The following is a 12930-nucleotide window of genomic DNA, read 5'->3' on the forward strand; positions in this document are numbered from 1 at the left end:
TTAAACATTTAATGTGGTTCATGTAAAAATCAGCTCAGGATTCTGTAGGACCCGTCATTTCTCAGAACATCTCCAACAGAGGTGGACTGATGGAGTCGCAGTAATCACATTACAGCTTCCATCTGAAATCTGGAAAAGATGGAAAGACAGAATTTGACATAACATGAGCATAAACACAATCACATCAGCCTCTGGTGAGCAGAAGGCTGAATTATTGATGAGCAGTTTTTCCTGCAGCATTTCCTGATGATGCATCTGGCTTCCCACCATCTGAAGGAACATGCACTCACACAGCCAAGACAGATCCAGAACCTGTCTGGATTGGGAGTGCAGTACTGGGTTAGGTGAGGAGGTATTTCTGTTTGTATTCCACATGAACTGACCCTGCAGCTTGACTTGTAAAGCACGAGAAGCTGCTGCTTATCAGACGTCAGCATCTGTGTGTTCATACCAGAGTCCCTTCTGGAGTCACTTCCTTGAGTCGAGTCAGAAAAAACAGTGAGTCTGGGATTTATTCTGTATTAACTAGTCAAAGGAGGAAGCGGCTACGCGTCACATTAGCTGTGCATTGTGCTTATCTAATAGTCTAATAATACAGTGTGTGTTATATCCGTGAGGAAGGTCATACTGTGGTAGTCCTGCTCTGTTTACTCCGGATGACTTGATGAGCTGATGGACTGATGCAGTACAGATTTACTGGAATATATAGAGCCGTGGTAAGCATTAGGCTGCTGAGGGCAACCACCAGAACACACATTATCTTAAAGGAAAAGACAGAAACACTTTAATCCCAGAGAGAAACTGACAAACGAGGTAAGAGTGAAATGTTTTCTCATCTATGGAAGGTCATGAAGAAGTCTTGTCTTCCATCATCAGGTTCCCACCCAGAGCGCTGCAGAGCGTCCTGTCATGTTTTAGCGTAGGGTTCAGTCAGTGGTTGGATCCAAACCTGCCCTCCTTCATCCCGGTACACATCCTCACTGTGCTGTAGCATGAATCCAATTTTACCCATATGGTTCTGTCTCCTGCAAGGTGGCGCAGTTGGTAGCACTGTTGCCTCGCAGCAAGGAGGTTGCCGGTTCGCGTCCCGGTGGGGGCACCGGAATCTTTCTGCGTGGAGTTTGCATGTTCTGCCCGTGCAGCGTGGGTTCTCTCCGGGTTCTCCGGCTTCCTCCCACACAGTCCAAAAACATGTTGAGGTTAATTGGTGATTCTAAATTGTCCATAGGTGTGAATGTGAGTGTGCTTGGTTGTCTGTCTCTAAGTGTGGCCCTGCGATGGACTGGCGACCTGTCCAGGGTGTCCCCTGCCTTCGCCCTAAGTCGGCTGGGATAGGCTCCAGCCTCCCCGCGACCCTAATGAGGATTAAGCGGTGTATAGAAAATGGATGGATGGTTCTGTCTCTCTAGTCACCTGTTTGCTGAACAATTTCATTTTATTTGTATAGTGCAGTTTACAGCATCTGTCATCTCACAGCGCTTAACACAGTCAGGTATAGACTTTACAAGTTTAAACAGAGAACCCAACAATCCAGAGCAGCCTTTGGACTCCCTCTGAGGAAGTAGTTGGCAACGGTGGGAAGAAACCAAACACCCCAAACAGTGACTGCCTGGGCCCTGCCGTGTGTGACTGGACTGGGTAGACTAGTGGAGTATGATACCTGAGTCTGGCACAGCTCTCACGTAGCAGATAGTCTTAGGTTCAATGTATTAGCTGTTTTGTAGATTTAATGAGCATTTGATGATCATATCATCGTTAATGTCATTGTCATCATACTGATAATGGCATAATCCTTGGGATCACTCACAGAGGAGCTGGAGGAAATAGCTTAGATAAAGGATGTCTGAGTTACTTTTCCTTCATCTGCTGGAGCTGTGATCCACAACCAGACCAGGGCGGGAGGTGGAAACTCAACATGATCAGTTGATGTGGACCCTGAGCTCCCTGTTGTGCAGAGGATATCATAGAACACATTTCTGTTCAACAAAACATTGAATCAAACACACCAAAAACAACTTGCCTTGAAAACGTGCCAACAGTAAGTAGAAATCAGCGAATGAGTTCAGTCTAGAACCACTCACAGCCAGTGCAGCCTGACCGTCTGGTCCACAGCACATGGACCTCTGTGTCTCGGGCATGAACCAGCTAACCTGGTCCATAGCACATGGCCCTCTTTGTCTCGGGCATGAACCAGCTAACCGGGTTGTTCAGGCTGCGCTGCCAAACACTGACGTCCGTCTCTGCTTGATCAGGATTTTGTTTCTTTCTCTAAAGTTCTCAAACTCTGTCACACATTTCCAGTGTTCAGTTGCTGTAAAAGATTCTGTCCAAACATCTGAGGGCGTTTCCATTTGTATAGGAGCAACATTCAGGGAAATCCCACTGAACATGTTCAGTCCAGGAGGTTTCTTCAGTTGATGTATGAACCCAGTGTTTTGAGGCAGACTAACAGGAAGTCATTTTGCCCGTCACAGTACATTTATTCAGGTTTCTCATCCTGCTGTGGGAGTAACTCACAGTACTTTGACTTTTCCAGCAAAGAGCTCATTCTTGCTGAACTTGTTTTTCCTTCCAGCCAACAGCGGCAGCTCAGCCCGAGCTCACTGGACCGTGGAGACGTCAGCTGCTCACAGGGACACGGTTTAATGACTTAAACACAAGCTGCATGTTTTCTAAGCTCACGTAAAGCAGCGGAGGGAAAACAGCCTTGTATGTGTTTCACCACGTTGTCAGGCGCTAATGTGGCAGGAAGTGAGCTCGTTTGTTTGATTTGACTGAAAACTGAAGTGATTTCCACGTTTTCCAGTGTCAGACCCAAAGGCTGAGTGTCATGTTTAAATTAACGAACAAGTTTAAGAGCGCTCATTTGCAGCTGTCAGGTTAGAAATTAATAATACACACGTTTAATGTAGCGCTTTACAAACAAACAAATGATCACCTAAACGGAGGCTGCACTAAGGGGTAAATTAAACATACTAACTCACAGGATGAACAGTTTTCTACCAGCGTTCCTCTCCTGCATCATTTGCTCTTGAATAAAGTAGACAGAGCACATCGTGTAGAACAAGAGTCCCATCATGTGCTAAATGCCCCCTTTTGATGTGGGCTGAAGAAGAAGACCTGTGTTACAGGCTGTTGATGCCCACTGTCATGATGCACAGTGTCTGTGGTTGATGCTTTAGGTTTGGTTGAGCCGGCTCAACAAGAAAGCAGTAGATCCAGAGGACGCCATCTCCCCTGAACTCAACTCTGTCAGAACACTATTGTTGATTGAGCGGGAGGAATTGATCCGAACAGGAAACATGACAGACTGGTATGGGATGTGCACGGTCCAGGACAAGAAGGCTCCGCATCAGTGAGTAAAACCAGCCAGAAGGTCATCAGTACCCATCTACTGAGCATCAGTGAGACACTCAGGTACCACCAACCTGCTGCCATCCTGCAGGCCAAACACTGGTGTCTCTTTGAAGCAGTTGTCTTCTTCAGGCTTTGAGATACTGCATTCATCTCCCACACTTAACCACAAAATAGTTTTATTGTTATTTGATTATTTATTCTTTAAATAGTTTGTATTTTGGTGAGTAGCTTTAACAGACTACATCTCTAAGTTCAGCGTACAATCCTGTGTAGTGATAACCAGGCTGGATATTGAGTCTTACATTCCTACAGACACCGTTGGCATGCCACCAAGCATCAACATGTTCTTACACACACTTTCTACAAAGCAGCGCTGTCTTTTGAAGATATAGTAGATCTTCATGATCCACCATGTTTAGGAAGTTCTGTAAGTCCTGGAGACACGGTTGCTCCTCCAGAGTCCCGGCGTGACTTCTAGTCAGCCTCTCCGAGTAAGGAGAGGTAGATGTTGGACTGCAGGAACCGTGGGTAACAGTCTGTGTCCAGCAGTGAGTAGATGCGTTTCTGTGCGTGGGACAGCGAGGTGTGAGAGGGAGCCTGCAGCAGCTGGATGGTCAGATCTCTGGTCTTACTGTCCAGGTTCACCTGCAACAAGACGACACAGCGATGGCACAGCGCTCACTAAGAGGTCAGGTCACGCATTGCTTAAACAATAAAAGGCTAAAGAATACAGTTTGGCAATAAGCAGGAGGATAAATTAAAAAAACTACTAGAAAGTCTTCAGGTAAATCAAAATATATTTCAGTGAGATGAACGGGTCGATTCTGATCCGACTGTCAAGTCATTAACAAAGTACACTTCTTATGGGTGCAATATTAAACCCAGCGGTCCTCTATGAGCAAAATGATGGACCTTTGATGAGAGTTTTCTGCTTTGTGTCATCCATCCATTGTTTATACACCGCTTAATCCTCACGAGGGTCGCGGGGGGCTGGAGTCTATCCCAGCTGACTCAGGGTGAAGGCAGGTTCACCTGGTGGTGGTGTGGTGGTCTGGGGCTGCTCTGCTGCTTCAGGACGACTTGCTGTGACTGATGGAACCATGAGTTCTGCTCGCTACCAGAAAGTCCTGAAGGAGAATGTTCAGCCATCGGTTCATGACCTCAAGCTGAAGCTACTTGGGTTCTGCAGCAGGACAACGATCCAGAACATAGCAGCAGGTCCACTTCTGAATGGCTTAAAGAAACTAAATGAAGGTTCTGGAGCAGCCGAGTCAAAGTCTGGACCTGAATCTGACTGAAATGCTGCAGCATGACCTTAAAAAGGCCAGTCATGCTGGAAAACCCTCCAGTGGTGCTGAACTAAAACAGTTCTGCAAAGAAGAGTGGGCCAACATATCTCCAGAGAGATGTGAAAGACTGCAGGGGTAGAAAACGCTGGATTTCAGCTGTTGCTGCTGAGGGCGGCCCGACCAGGTGTTAGGTTCAGGGGCAGTTAGTTTATCACACAGGGCAGGTAGCTTTGGGTAGACAATATTTATGTGTTTACTTGGTTTATCTTTGTCTGATATTTACATTTGTTTGGTCTTAAACATTAAAGTGGGGAAAATATGCAAAAAATAAGAATTCCAAATACTTTTTACTGGCACTGTAAATGTACATCACAGCTTTTTGAGAGCTTTAAAGGAAACAGGAGACGTTCTCCTGCAGCTGTCCATCAGCACATCTTGCTCATCCTGTTTCATATTATCTGTTGCATGTTGTTAGTGGAGAACGCAGCTATTGATGAAATGCTAGAAGGTCAAAGTTGAACCACTGACAAAAGTTCCAAAGAACAGACATACTTTGAGCAACAGTACAACTGAGCATGCACTGGGAGGGAAGAAGGACCTCCTGTTTCATGAAATAGTTTTTGTACAAGTGGTGAGAGTGAAGATAAACGTAGGTGTGTACCTCCCGGGACGAGCCTGGTTGGATGAAGGTAGCGCAGATGTCTTTGGCCCTCCTCTGCAGGCTGAAGTTGTTGGACGAGTGTCTGTACTGCTCACAGGCCAGATAGAACTGCAGATTCTCCTCGCTGAACTCAGAGCGTAGGAATGCTCCAAACACCGAAACACCAGCTGACAGGGGAGGAGAGAAACAAACATGGCTTACCTCACCGTGCAACATCACATTACGCACATTACAAGAAGAGGACACCCAGAGCACTGACACAGCCATCCCTCAGGCCTAATAAGGAAACGCCAAACGCAACCCAGATCCACACATTCGTTGTAAAAGCTCAGCACACGTCATCTCTGCTCAAGCTGTTTTCCTTTTAGACTTATTTTTAGTCTGACTGCTCTGTACAGAAGAAAGCCTCAAACTGCTGATGCCACATGCACAACACTATACGGTTCACACAGGTCAGCTGCAGAGGACAGCGCTCTAAATTAGCATGGCACTGATAAGAAGGCCCAGAGTGCTGAGGTCAGCCTGATGCCAGCTCTGTGTAGCACGGTCACAGCAGAGTCACATCCCTTAGAGACGCCCTGGAGCTTCAATAAACAGTCAAATAAAATCTATACTTTTACAGTAGGGTCCGGCAGAAAAGGTGTTTGTGTCAAAAAACAAATCAAGTAATTGAAATTAGTTTGTATAGGAAGTTTTATACAAATAAAATGGAGCACAAAGGGAATAAAATAAACCATAATAACAGTGGATAGAAACCCACCCCCATAAACAAAGGACACAATACAACAGGGACAGAGGATCTGAGGAAGTAAAGTTCAGATTCATCATGTAACCTTGGAAAGAAGGCAGAACACGTTCTATCTGCTACAAATAAAAAAACACGAGTGCGCTGTTCAGAACATTCAAGTGCTGCCGTGTGACTGGATCAAGCAGTTTGTTCTTGTTTAGTAAACACATGTTAGCATGCTAACAAGCCAAAGAGATGAATGAGCACTAAAGGTCAGCATTCTTCCACTGAGCGCTGCCAGATGATCAAAAAGCTTCAGAAACCCCCTCAGAAGTAATCTGGTTGATTGGTTAGAAAGCTTCAGTGGCAGTAAGAGCTATGACTGGAGGCCCGGTGCTGCTCCAGGGAGATCAATGACGGATCTACGGTGTTCATACTGATTGTAGAAATTAATCCGTTTATAAAAGCTCCCATGACTGACGTCTTACAGACCGAATAAACCTGAACAGACAGTGTTTTACTACCAGGCTACATCTCCTTTTTACTCGAATCGCTGACTTTTGTGCCTGAACAAATATACGGCACATTTGTTTTACTACCAAAGACAAGTGCCTCAAAAAAGCTGAGCAGTGTCCTGAAGCCTTTTAGCTCGGCTGAATCCCTGAGCGATGCCACCGGAGCTCCTCAGAATAAGTCGTACTCGTCATGATGACGGAACTGACGTCAACAAGGACATAACCATGTCAGAGGATTCTGTCTGTGTGATCAGTGGGTTTCGTCAGGGCCTGCCCTACTTTTGCTGAACACAAACATGTCATTAGGCGCTGGAGGATGCTAGAATACAACAATAGAGACAATACTACCGGGAAACACCGACACGTTGAAGGAATGTACCTGTGCAGGTTTCCTAATCACACACTTCTGCAGCCCTAATCCTTGCCGTATCAGACTGGTCAGATATTCTCAGGCTGCAGAGACATTTAGACAATCGCTGCTAAAGCAGTGATTTATAGCCGCCTTGGTGTTTGTTCTATTAACAGTCACAGCGGGGTCAGGGGAAGTGCTGCTCCTCTGGCTTTATTGCACCACACACAGCGAGCAGCGACGGCTCACATGCCAGTATCACTGCACAAACATGTGAGTTTAGAAAAAGGCAGGAGGAACCCGAGACAGATGTGACTTGTTGTTGCACAAATATCTCTCCGAAGCAGAAGTGGACAGCTCCTAAAATGTCAGTGTGAAGAGTTCAGATCAGAACCTCGAGTGAAAGGGAAAAGAAGAGAAGAAAACAGCATCATAACTATCCTCAGGGCCTCACACAGACATGCTGAATGCAGTTCCTATCTCCAAACATCTACACAGCATTACAGCACAATGAGTGGATCAGCTCAGTGACTCCTACTTGCAACCTGTTCTGCCATCAGCTGATGTGCTTGGAGTGAGAATCACATCACTTCACTTGTTCATGTACTCACTGGTACGATGCAGCAAACCTCTGCATCCTTACTTAATATCACAGAGCTGTAGACGATCAGTCGACCATCTTATGGGGTACAATCATAATCCAATGCAGTTCTCCCCATAAACTTAGCTGGACTTGTGATCACATGACTAATTGTGTATATGGTTGCCTGGATACAGAGCCGGTCACTTTGACTCAAGGCCTAAGGTCCGACTCACTAACCCGTACATCCTGTTTTTGTTCTGATTCTATTCGGACAGTTTGGCTACAAGTGTTGGCTCTTGTCTCTGCTGCTTTCACACTTCTCTCAGGATGCTGGTGAGACAGCAAAGTGGGCAAAGAGAGCGTGTAAGGACATGCAGGAAAGGTTCTGGCTGGCTGATTGGCAGAGTTGCTGTTAGAAGGCGTTTGGACCCATGTGCCCAAACCACTGAGCTACTGGGTTGTCTGAAACCTAGAAGTCTTGGATGTGTTCACAGTGCAGAGTAAATCCAAAACTTCTGTGAACTCGGATACATGAAGTGTGTTGTTAACGATCCTGACAAGGCTGACATGTTTGAAGTTCATATCAGCAGAGTTGCACTATCCATAGCTACTCATGAGTCAGAACTAGATCATGTTTTGCTGAATCAAACCGTTAACTTGTTGTCTGGTTGGCAGGGGAGAGCACAGGAACTCACAACGCTACAAACTTCCATCACCACCACCTTTGCCAAGATGCACAAATGGTTTTGCTGCTGTCTTGGTTTGACTTGGCAATGAGGGCCATAAAATACTAAGATATGAACAAATGACAGCGCTGCACCACAGATAAAGTCTACCACCTGAATTATTGACATTGATGTTTATTCTACATTGCAGCACCTGAGCTCCATCAAACAACCTCTGAGCCTCTTTGGGTGAACTAAACCTGTCAGATTGTCCTGATGCAAGGACTCCAGAAAAGTGCTCTTTAATTCAACTCAACTCAGTTATCTATCTAGCACCAGTTCACAACATGTGTCACTTCAAGGCACTTCAGTACTTCCTCTGGCGTGGTGGTGGAACCGTCTGGGGGTCACCAAAATATTGGGATTCATGCATTGTACCATAACTTCAGCTCTAGCAAACGTTCTGTCGTTTCTGTCCCTTCTAACAGGAACTCTTTCCTTTCTCAGCATCAATCTACTCCGTCCCATGCTGTGAAAATTCCTTTCATCCATTCCTGATGTCTGACATTGTTCTGCACACATTCCTCAAACCACTCAGTCCTCAACTCAACTGTAAAGCATCATCTTCCATCTACTGGTTGTGCTCCACTAGCTGGACTCCAGGGGATCTGACCGTGCTCTTCTCCTCATGGACATGTGCCTACTGAAGATGCATCATGTCTTCAGTCCAACCACAGTAAACACACTTTATGTTGTCATATATGTTCAGTAGAAATGGGCAAAACCAGTTTCATAGCAACCTTCTCATGAGCAGCCTTCCACTGTGACACACTGACAGATGGACCTATCAGCCTCAGGCCCCACCAATAACAAGGCTAAAAGGGGGTTCACACCTCCTGCCCCTGTCGTTGAATTTATTTGGTGATTTATATGGAAAATAAGTTATTAAATTACCCGAAAACTGGGGTCTCAAACTTGCGGCCCGTGGCCCAATTGAGGCGATATTTTGTGGCCCCTACTTGACATCACAGTTTAACGTGACCGCGTGTTTTTCTCACACACACCTGCGTGAGTCGTTGTCCTGGGCGTTTCATATTTTTATCACCTGTGGGCTACCTTAGCTCAGGCTCGTGACAGCAACATGAATTATCAATGCTGGTCACTTGAGACGTGACTCAGGAGCATCACTGAGTGGAGGGAACATACATCCTGTCACCCAGAGCAAATGCATGTTTTCTATCTTTGTGAAAAGCTCTTCTCCACCATGAGCTTTAATAAGTCACACTACAGGCCCAAACTTACTGATGAGCATCTTCAGGCCACACTGAGAGTCTCAGTTGTTTCCTCACTCCAGCCAAATGTGGCTCAGCTGAGTAGGAGGAAGGCTGCCAGGTCTCTGGTAAGAGAAACCTACGCTCTGAAGAGCCTTTCATGTTCTGAATTGTTAAAAATAAAGATTAAGAAGATTGGATCAGTTGTACTTTTTTTGGAATACGTGATGTGGTCCAGCCTCACCCAGACTCTACCTCCAGCAGCCCCCGGGTCAGTTGAGTTGGAGACCCCTGCTCTAAAGCATTTTCAGCTGCTAGTATGAACTCCACCCTCCAAACAGAGCAGGACTTACTGGGACTGGCCAGCAGGGCATTCAAAGACTCGGCCCATTTTTCCAGCTCGTCTCGATCGATCTTCCTCTTCTTGCTGTGGCCCACCTGACTCCACTGACGCATGAAGAGCAGGCGAGACCTTCTCTCTGTCGCACTGTGGCCCAGGACCAGACAAGGAGAGAGAAAGGCAGCATGTATCAGTCAGAGCAGATCGTACTTACAGATACTGCCGTCTTCAGAACAAGCATCAGAACAAGGCGGAGCTTCACAGCAGGCTTACGAGGATCAGAGTTAGCATTATCAGCTCAACTTTTACAACCATGGATTGAATGTTAAGACATCCTGTGTTTGTCCAACAACAGTGAGTGTGTTGAAGACAAACGTGAGTGTTTTGCTTTATGGGAGAAATCCATCAATGAGTTAGCAACAGAAATCAAACGGGGCTCTTACCTGTCTTTCTGTTCTGCGTTAGACAGGTTGGAATTTGAGGAATGAGGACTCTGAAACAGAAACAGCAGAGATTTTCTTCGCATTCGTCTTTATGAAATCAGAACACCACACTGAGCTGCACGATTACGCAATCCATTCATCCATCTGCAGGACATTATGTCTGCGTTGGCATAAATAGTTAAACATGCTGGTCGAGTTAAGCTGGACCACTTCAGTGAGAGCATTCATAATCAATGCTTCACATTAACAGCAGATCACATCCTTATCTCACTCATCACGTCCCTCAAACAGGTTCCAGTCTCTTCAAATAAAATAAAAACTGATAAGGCTCAGAAATCCAGAACCCCTGCAGAAGGCACCAAAGTAAAACCATAACTGTCAAACATTCAACATGGATCATCTACATTAGGGATAGGAGTTCTTAAGAGCCTGATTACATGCTGATTTACAGTCGTTCCCACCTGCCCAAACAGACTCCTGAGGTGCAGTTTAGCAGCTGACAGTTTGGCTCGATGCTGGTGCCGGTGCTGGGATTTAAAGGAGAAGGGGTTGGCGGTGGATGAAGGAGACGGGGGAGGCAGGTCGTCTCTCTCCAGGTTCTCAGAGCTGCCCTGGGGGTCCGGTGCCAGCTGGCTGTCACTGTAGGCCCTGCAGCCTTCTTTGATGACACCGACTCTGAGGTGGTTCTTGTCTAGTTTCTCCAGATCGCTCAGGTTCTCCGCGCTGATGCTGTGTTCCTTGGTCAGCTCGTTCCTCCCCGCCTTGCTGGGACTGATGCTGGGCTCCTGGATGGTGGGAGCCAGACCACGTACAATCCCATCCAGCTCATCGCCCTCCGAGTGAGGGGTGTAGACGCCAGACTCCCGTTTTGTTCCATAATCTGGGCTCCTAAATGCCACCTTCCTCCACGGAAGGAAGTCAAGATCCAGGAGGGAGCCCTCAGAGCTGAATCTACGCATGGTAGTTGTTCCAGAAGTGACAGAAAAGGTGGGAAAGATGGTACTGTAAAAAAGCAAGAAGACAAGTAAAGACCAGTGATGAGGTTTAAGAAGAGCTCAGAGCTGCTGAGAAGCATCCTGAGGAGGAAACTCTGGGGTTAGGAGAGGCCATAAGACTGGACCATCATAAGAAATGGGTCATGGAGAGAATTTCACACGACTGATTCTACTGATGCTGAAAAATGCATTTTAACCTCGCTTCATTTATGCACACGCAAAGACATTTTTATAAGAATCTTGCTTCAATTGTAGAAGTTTAGTTGTTTCAAGAGATATAATTTAGAGATTCTCTCCCAACGAGCTGAACCACAAGCATACACACATTACACTTTAATGTGGAAGATACCATAGATCTAGAGGAGCATGAGTTTTTTCTCATTCAAAACGTGTTTGTAACCAATAACCAGGGAAGCCCAGTTTTGCTGAGGAAAAAACAGATGACACTTTAACTTCTTTGTCATGCTTCAGGCTTTAAAGTTAAAACTTGGTTTCAGCTAAATCTGGACTAATTCTATGATGCCCATCATATAATCCCAGTTTCCCTGTTTTCATTCCACTTTTCAAGTCAAGATGTTGAGTTTATTCATGACAGTAGACATCATCCATTTTTTAAACCCAGAAAATAAGAACTGGAACAACATGTCCACGGTCTTTAAGTTTTAATCACTGTTTTTTTTCCTTTTCTGCTGAAAACAATCTATAAACATGCAAGTCAATGAATCATGTATAGTAATTCAAATCACACCGTAATTATGTGAAATGTCATTTATCTATTTATCTTTAGCATCTCAGTTTCACTTCAGTCTCTTCATATCGTATTTAAAATTCAACAACTTTTGTATTTTTAATTTGTTCATTTTTGTCATTGCTAGTGTTTGCTCTGGCTTCCTGGTGGAACTGAGCTTCAATAAAAACCTACTGACAGATAAGTGAAGGAGACATGTCCACTGGGCTTATCAGTAGAACTGCCAGCTTACAGTGAAACGCTGCCACTGCGCCGTTTCACGCATGTGGACGTGAACTCCTGACATCCAGCCCTGGCAGACCTTTGCTCGACTCAGCTCTGGGAAACCAGCACTGGACTGACACCTGGATCCAGTAAGGTGTCAGAGACCAGTGGACGCCAGCGTGCGCTTACCTGCTCGTTCAGTCGCCTTCACGCGTTATCCATGCTGGTTTATGAGGCAAATCCAGATTTTATGGGCGAAATGTCCACAGACTGAAGGTTCCGGACCCAGCAATGCAAGTTTGAAGTCCCCAAAAGAAAGCAAAATCTGAGCCAGTACTGCTGCTCCAGATCAGTTCCTGGTTCGGGTCTGATTCCTCCGACAGTCAGGAGAAAGGCTCCGAGCAGCAGGACGGTCGTCGGGAGAACTTTCTTCCAGGTTCTTCTCGTGACACTTGAATGGCACAGACAGGACTCCTCCTCATGATCTCTGCCACACCTTCACGTCTTTTCTCTGCCTCAACTTGTCCGTCACACAACCAGCCTACTTCTTAACCACATACACACGCGCACACACACACACACACACACACACGCACGCACGCACGCACACACTCACTCACTCACACACACGCGCGTGGAAAATTCACTGATACTTTCCACAGTTTACGTGAGACGACAGCGTTTAGTCCGTCTGTGTGCTGAAAATACTCTGTTAAAGAAAACACAATCTATTCCAGCTTCACAATAAGTTCTCACTACAACGGCGTCTTCTGCCACCACTAA

General features: G+C 45.9%; 1 protein-coding gene across 1 annotated transcript; it reads right to left on the minus strand.

Moving 5' to 3' along the window:
• Positions 1-1412: 1412 nt before the first annotated feature.
• LOC103356991 (regulator of G-protein signaling 8) lies at positions 1413-12664 on the minus strand. Its single transcript, XM_008281358.1, has 6 exons — positions 12337-12664; positions 10662-11202; positions 10201-10250; positions 9771-9904; positions 5308-5474; positions 1413-4002 (listed from the first exon to the last, which is right to left on the minus strand). Exons 2-6 carry the CDS (start codon positions 11157-11159, stop codon positions 3832-3834), a joined length of 1020 nt encoding a protein of 339 aa, XP_008279580.1. The 5' UTR covers positions 11160-11202; positions 12337-12664; the 3' UTR covers positions 1413-3831.
• Positions 12665-12930: the final 266 nt, after the last annotated feature.

This window comes from Stegastes partitus, unplaced genomic scaffold, assembly GCF_000690725.1.
Source record: "Stegastes partitus isolate 25-593 unplaced genomic scaffold, Stegastes_partitus-1.0.2 Scaffold6, whole genome shotgun sequence".
In the NCBI taxonomy this organism is placed as follows: Eukaryota; Metazoa; Chordata; class Actinopteri; family Pomacentridae; genus Stegastes; species Stegastes partitus.

Coding starts and splice junctions, on each gene's coding strand:
- LOC103356991 (XM_008281358.1), bottom strand. CDS start 11,159: ATGCGTAGATTCAGCTCTGAGGGCTCCCTCCTGGATCTTGACTTCCTT. Junction 10,251..10,661: donor TCAGGAGTCTGTTTGGGCAG/GTGGGAACGACT, acceptor TTTCTGTTTCAG/AGTCCTCATTCCTCAAATTC. Junction 5,475..9,770: donor TGCCCTGCTGGCCAGTCCCA/GTAAGTCCTGCT, acceptor CTCCCCTGTCAG/CTGGTGTTTCGGTGTTTGGA.